General features: G+C 40.7%; 1 protein-coding gene across 1 annotated transcript; it reads right to left on the reverse strand.

Annotated features, from left to right (window-relative positions):
* Positions 1-3,319: 3,319 nt before the first annotated feature.
* LOC147629063 (UDP-galactose/UDP-glucose transporter 2-like) lies at positions 3,320-5,844 on the reverse strand. Its single transcript, XM_086812942.1, has 8 exons — positions 5,708-5,844; positions 5,327-5,530; positions 5,079-5,107; positions 4,734-4,935; positions 4,405-4,647; positions 4,215-4,316; positions 3,892-3,999; positions 3,320-3,688 (listed from the first exon to the last, which is right to left on the reverse strand). Exons 2-8 carry the CDS (start codon positions 5,459-5,461, stop codon positions 3,437-3,439), a joined length of 1,071 nt encoding a protein of 356 aa, XP_086669068.1. The 5' UTR covers positions 5,462-5,530; positions 5,708-5,844; the 3' UTR covers positions 3,320-3,436.
* Between the last annotated feature and the right edge of the window lie 970 nt (positions 5,845-6,814).

Genomic DNA, 6,814 nt, shown 5'->3' on the forward strand with positions numbered 1-6,814 from the left:
TATGCTTGATAAACTAAGGCTTTCCAGATAAATCAAAATGCGCACAAGCTAGCACATGTATATACAAAGCTTTTTTACAAAAATGGTGTATCAAGTAATAAATATGTGCGAATTCTCATCAAGTAATAAATATGTGCGATAGGGATATACTCCACAGGTGACCCATGATTGGGTGGAGGGGCACACAGATACTTTGGGAGAAGGAGAGCATTCATCATCGGGGGGAGGATGCAATGGGCATCTCTATAGGATCTTAAAACTAATAAATACATCGCATGGCTGAGATGAGCGGACACCATGGAGTCCTCCCAGAAGGTGAAGACCAAAGGCGCCTACTCTTTCTGATGAAGAATAACTGGGAAGCAAAGCACCAAAGCTGAGGAAAAAGGGCGACGTAAGAGGGAGGGTTAGTCAAATGAATAGTACAAAGGAGACACTAAAGGGCAGTGCAAGGGTAGGAGAGGGAAAAAAAAGAAAAGGAAGAGCAGGCCGAGGAGGTGTAATGGAGGAGGCATGTGATGGCACACATAAACTGGCATCTGGCAGCAAAGAGGAAGAGGTAGAGGTGGAGTAGAAGCGAGGGTTGAGGATAAGGAGAGAGGGAGGTGAAGCAGTAAGTGGGGTTGAGAATTGCACAGCAGGCAACAGTGTTGTGAAGGAAAGGAAGAAGAGGGAGGGGGAGATGGAAGTGATGGGCAATGGTGAGGAAAGGACAAAGAGAGAGAGAGGGGCGAAGACTTAGACAGCACGTGCACAGCGAGGGAGACTCCAACGAGTGTAAACTCTATTTATTCCATGCTTTCTTAGATAATCACTGAATTCATTTGAGAAATATTGTTCCCCACCATCTAATCTTAGGCTTTTTTTACACGTGTATGCATTTTTCCTTCTCAACCATAGCCTTGAAGCTCTGAAAGTGCATAAACACTTCACTTTTCTCTCTCATGAAGTATACCCATACCTTACTAGTCATCAATGAAAGACCCATAATAGTGGCATCCTTTGATTGATGTGGTCTTTGTTGTTCCCCCAAACATCACAATGCACCACATCCAAAGGTCTTGACTTACATTCTTATCATGTGGAAATGTATGCCTAAACTATTTTCTCAATTGGCATCCTTTGATTGATGCCGTCTTTGTCGCTCCCTAAACATCAAAATGCAACACACCCAAAGCTCTTGACAAACATTCTTATCATGTGAGAATGCATGCTCGTTGTTTTCTCAATAGGTATGCTTTATGTACTTTTTGTGCATTCCATCCACTTTGAACATTGTTATCATGTGAGAATGCATGCTCGTTGTTTTCTCAATAGGTATGCTTTATGTACTTTTTGTGCATTCCATCCACTTTGAACATTGACAAACCTATAACAATGCTTTACATACTTTGTGCATTCCATCCTTTGAACTTTGGGCCTTCAACCACACTGCTCAATATTGACATGACCAATGCGTTTATGCCAAATGTCAATGTCTGTAATCACATATATATTATATGCAAACATTGCAATTTTCACTTCAGGCATGTTTATATCCATTCTACCAATTTTGTTACCCTTTGCAATTATGAGGCACTGGTTACTGCATATCTCTAAACCACTCACCATGACTACTCATGTGGTTAGAATCATCTAAATTAACATACCGTACATCTCCACGATTCCATGCATCTACAGTCATGAAACTAAGCATATGTTTCATCACAAAAAAGCATTCACTTATATCTTTAGCTTGAAGATGCATAGTTTTCTTGCTGTGCAACTTTCCAATTTTGATATTAATCATTGCTTTCTATAGTAGCCCTTTGCCATATGTCCTTATTTGCCATAATAATAGAATTCCATTCTATTTCCACCCTGATTTCTTTGCCATCCAGTGCCTCTTCGTCTCCCTAGCTCCCTCTAGAATGGCCTCTTCCACCTATTTGTGCATTAGATTCATGTTTGTTTCTATGGCCCACGGCACCTTGGCCTCTAGATGAAGATCTGTCTTTACCTCTACCTGTGTCAATGTAGAAGACCTACTCGTATATATTTTTGGAAGATAATTTACTCCCAACATTCATCTCCTCACTGAAAGATCTTCAAAGTTTAGGAAGAGCCAAAAAGACACAAGATCGTATTTTGCACTAATCCAATTGAAAAAGTGTCTTCCAAATTAGCTTATCTTATATATCAACAAAAGGTAAGAGTGCAAGTCCCAACTGAGTTAGTGTAGTGGTCAAAGCTTGTGACTTTTAACCTCTAGGTTATGAGTTCAAGTCCCACTAGGCTCTCTCATGTTATAAAGGGACACCTATGCTCGCTTGATGTGTTTGGTTGCTCAGGCTCTTGCCCCTTGAACACTCGAGTGACTCCTCCTCCTCGGGTGGTGGATCACCCGAGATAGGAGGATCCATACGAGACCCCTCCGCTGTTCCAGCGCTCGACTCATCGCGGTGGTCATGGGGGATGCCTAATTCGTGGCTCTTGCCCGATGGTACGTGGCCCTTGCCCGACCATGATAATTGGCTAATTGTTGTAAGGGAAAATCGGCTCCACCCACTTGAGTGGGCCCCGGGTGTGTACGAAAAAAAAAAAAGGTAAGAGTGCAAATTGAGAACATTAACCCCCCATATCTAGATTACACAACTTTGTGAAAAAAGGCCACAACTTCTACATCTAGTGTCTCTACATAGTTTTCAATCAAAGGCCATTCAGTAAGAATAAAGCAATAATATTTCATGAGTAAATCATAAGTAAAATACCAAAATCATGAATTACTATTTACCAAATTCATCTAAGTAGCCATTACTGTAAGCAGAAGTCATCTTTTGAGATTCAAGATTTTATTTTAATCTTCAAAGAGCAAAGAATGGTTGTTACTTAATTTTTGACTCGGACTTACTTAAAGGATCAATTTACACATATAAATATAGGGAAGGTTTGAAAAAAATATATAGTCTACTTGAGTAAAACATGTGATTCTAGAAATGTTCTTGATTTTATCTTAAGTAACAAGATGCTGATTTTGGAAAGTTTAATCAATGTGAAGGATACTAGTACCACCAGGAAGAGAGAAAGTCATACATTTTCCTAAATCCCAGTTATACTTATGCTTAATGTTTGTTCTATGCCCTTTGCAAGGGCCAAACCATCCTCACAAAGGCATAATACTCTTTCTTGGACATCACCATGAAGTCTTCATTATGATGATTGTCCTACTCTCATGTGAGGATTTCACATACTAGTGCATTGAACAGTGAATGGATGCATTGGGAATGTGCATCCTAATAATTCTATACATACACAGCTTGGGAGGATTGATAGTGCAATTTGTGAGGATTTCAAATCTTACACCTTTGGGTATATAGCCTACCCATGATGGTACACTACTTAAGTTCACCTTGGTTCAGCAATCTTGTTTGCAGTTTGTAGGATGCAGTTGCCACTACTAAACCATGTCCTTCACACAGGATTGCTCTTGCCAATCTTCCTTTGTTTGCAGACTGGCCCCTGATTCCAGTGTTTCCGCTCTCGAAGAGTATTTTGTCTGGACAGGCTTTGTGACTGTGGGGTCAGGTAACATTTTCCAAATTATGCCCATGGTGATCAAGAGGAGGCCAGTAACATGCTGCTCCGAGAATGGTTTTGTAAACAAGATGTAGGATATCAATAAGGTCAATGCTTTCCGACCCGTCGTGATCTGCATGTAAAAGCCAAGAGCAACAACATGAGGTTATGCAATCGTGTCAAGAGGATATATCATCATGTCCATCATACATGAAACAGGAGCAGATAAAGCCATGCAGTAGTCAAGATGGCAAGAAACCATGTAGATTATACAGGACATAATGGCAAGTACCCATGTAGATTATCATATAATAATGATGGCAAGAACCCATTTACCATGGCAGTTGTCGCGGCACCGAAAAGAGCGATGAGAGAGAGCACGGAAAGCTGGCCCACAAATGTTGCCATGGCTTCAAATACCAGCACAAGGTACACATACATATGCTGTTTTTATCAACAAAGCACTAGTCATAATTTTGTGAACAATGTTAGGCTGGTTACAGGGGGGCATCCAGGCTGCCTGCCCATCGTCAGGGATGAACAGGCTTCCAACTCCCCACATGCCGTCACATGGGCAAGGTATCTGTGTAACTGGCCTTATTCCCCATCCTAAACATCTTAACAAGATCCTTTTGCAGCATTATTCAAATATTTCTCACCTTTGAGCATGCTGTCCAGGCCCTAAAAACCTCCCCAGTTAGAACCATTGGAATGAAAAGAAAGGGTAACCCAACAGCTGTAGAACAAAACAGCATTTCTACCTGCAACCCATCCAATCACAAAACATGCTGCCTTCAATTATGATATATTGGCATTATAGTGCATAGAATTAATTGGTTAAAAGCATACTTGAGATGTTGCAGGGTTCATGGTAAATATGGCCTCTTGAAGGTTCCCCATGATGGAATCGAGAGCTAGTGCGGCAGATATCATAAAGACACCCATCACACTAAAATTGGGAGAAGTCTGGGCATCTGCCAGTGTGAAGACAATCAATCCAGCTACAAGCAACAGTGCAGAGAAATACTCATGGAATCTATACTTGCGCCGCAGGCCAGGGATGAATGCTCCCATTATCATCACTGGCAAAACCTGGTCAGGAGGTAAGCCTTATTAGACTGGCCTTATCATGCAGCACATCATGCTTATTAGACTGTCATACAGTGCACAACATATACCTTTGTGGACTTGAACATGATTTGAGCAGGGTAATTAAGATACATAAGGGAACCCTTGGTTAACCCATGAGATCCCATCAAGACGGCGGACAGCTTCAAATAAGTCCTCCATGGATTCACAATGTGTTTCACTCTGAAGCCTTGCCATGACAAGAGACCCAAATAGATGCAACTCTGAACAAAGGTGAAGTACCACCCGTAGCTGCAAAAGAGCCGCCAGAAACCCGCTCCATGTTAGGGCTTGTATCATTCCAAAAGCAGCAAGTAAGGGTCCTGTTCTCCCACACAAAGCTCACAATAACCAAAAGAGACTCAAGGCTAATGGATTCAGCTGCATTGTTATACCTAAATTGAAGCCTGTTGTACACATATTCCTGCAGCACAGACACATATGCGTTGCTCCATGTTAGTGTATACAATTGTATGTGAAAATCGAGCCACATAGACACCATTAATCTGTATACAAAGTGCATGCCTGTACATTCAATGGCATGGCTCCATGTCAGTGATACATCCACTAACATGGCATGGCTCCCATGGTAGTTCACACAATTGCATGCATATGAGGAAAAAGGATTGATGGAGAATTGTACCTCGCAGACGCCATTGATCATATAGCCGAAGAAGAAGCCGCCTCCGCAGACGAGAAGCTGGAACCATCTGGGTTTGCAGGTGAGGGTGATGCCAAGGAGGCTAATGATCTTCTCCTCACTGCTAGGCAGAGACATGGCAGTTGCTGTCTCTGTGTTGGTAGTGTGTGTGTGTGTGTGTGGCAAAACAAATGTGTTGTTCTTGTCCTGATCAAACCCAGAGGATTAAGGTGAGAGAGGATTAATGGTGCTTCTGAAACCCCTTAAACCCAAAATCCGATATGATTATATGCTTGTTAAGCCCATGCCAAGAGACTGTGTAGCCCCAGCAAAAAATGCAGGGAATAATTATATTAAAAACATCAGAAAAAACCAGAGACTCACACTGCTTTTTCTTCGGTGCTTTTCGCGGAAATCAGGAAAATGGGCCAGAGATCCAACTACGAAAACGCTTGTTGAATTCTCTTAATTCCGGAAATTCTCAATTCTAGCAAAATCGAAAATTGGGTTTCCAATTGTCCTGCATTTTTATTTTATAGGACGAGAACAACAATCAAATTTTATTAATTGTATAGGTGGAGAATAACAACCATCGAATTCTATTGATTTTCGAAATTAAACTTGATATCCTGTAACTACTTTTTCCCTCGCGAATTTTATTTTATTTTTAAATACCTGTAGGCTTCAATGCAATAAAAACCCAAAAAACCGTTTCTGCTTGCAAACCACATTTTGTCGAAATCGTTTGCAATCCTTGATTCTTTGGTGATCATGGAATTTTTTTTTAAAAAAAATCAATCATCTGATCATTTCTTCACAATCATTTAATCAAATTCTTTGTGGCCTGTGGGCAATTAAATCGGTCAAATCAATCATTTTAATCCAACAGATTTGAATCCTTTGTGGGCAATTAATCAATCACGATTCACGAATCAATCGAATTTTTGTGGCCCATTAATTTAAATTTTGATCAAATCTTTGTGGGCGTGTGCATTTACTGCTGCAAATCATCTCCCTTAAATTAGGAAACGTGCCAATTTGTTGTAAAGTTTCACCTTCACATTGGGTTGTTGAAGTAGAAGATATCCTGTGTATCTCAAACAGCTTATGTCATGAACCAACTACTGAAAATCATAAATTCTTCTGTTTTACCATCAACAACTAGTAGGCTCCTAGATCAACAAAGAAATGTATTTACCACACCTAGTAGGCTAATCCATTCTCCTTTAAAGGCAGGCCCTTCTCTTAGTTTATTGTTTCTTTTTTCAAGAAAAGGCTATTATATTAAGGAATTATGAGAGAGTTACATAAAGTAGAGAGAGAGAGAGAAAGAGAGAGGGGTATTAACGTCGCTAGAATGCAACACGAGGGCATATACGACCAACAATGGGACTTGAACTCGGGAGCTTTGACCAACATCATGTCTTTAGTTACCCCTGATTCTCTTATCAGCATGAGATCCTCGACTGTATTTGTCACTCTATCATCCTT

This window comes from Cibotium barometz, chromosome 18 (assembly GCF_041138505.1).
Source record: "Cibotium barometz isolate CiBa-2024 chromosome 18, ASM4113850v1, whole genome shotgun sequence".
Taxonomy (NCBI): Eukaryota; Viridiplantae; Streptophyta; class Polypodiopsida; order Cyatheales; family Cibotiaceae; genus Cibotium; species Cibotium barometz.

Coding starts and splice junctions, on each gene's coding strand:
- LOC147629063 (XM_086812942.1), bottom strand. CDS start 5,461: ATGTCTCTGCCTAGCAGTGAGGAGAAGATCATTAGCCTCCTTGGCATC. Junction 4,317..4,404: donor TGAACCCTGCAACATCTCAA/GTATGCTTTTAA, acceptor GATGGGTTGCAG/GTAGAAATGCTGTTTTGTTC. Junction 3,689..3,891: donor GTGCCGCGACAACTGCCATG/GTAAATGGGTTC, acceptor TTTTACATGCAG/ATCACGACGGGTCGGAAAGC.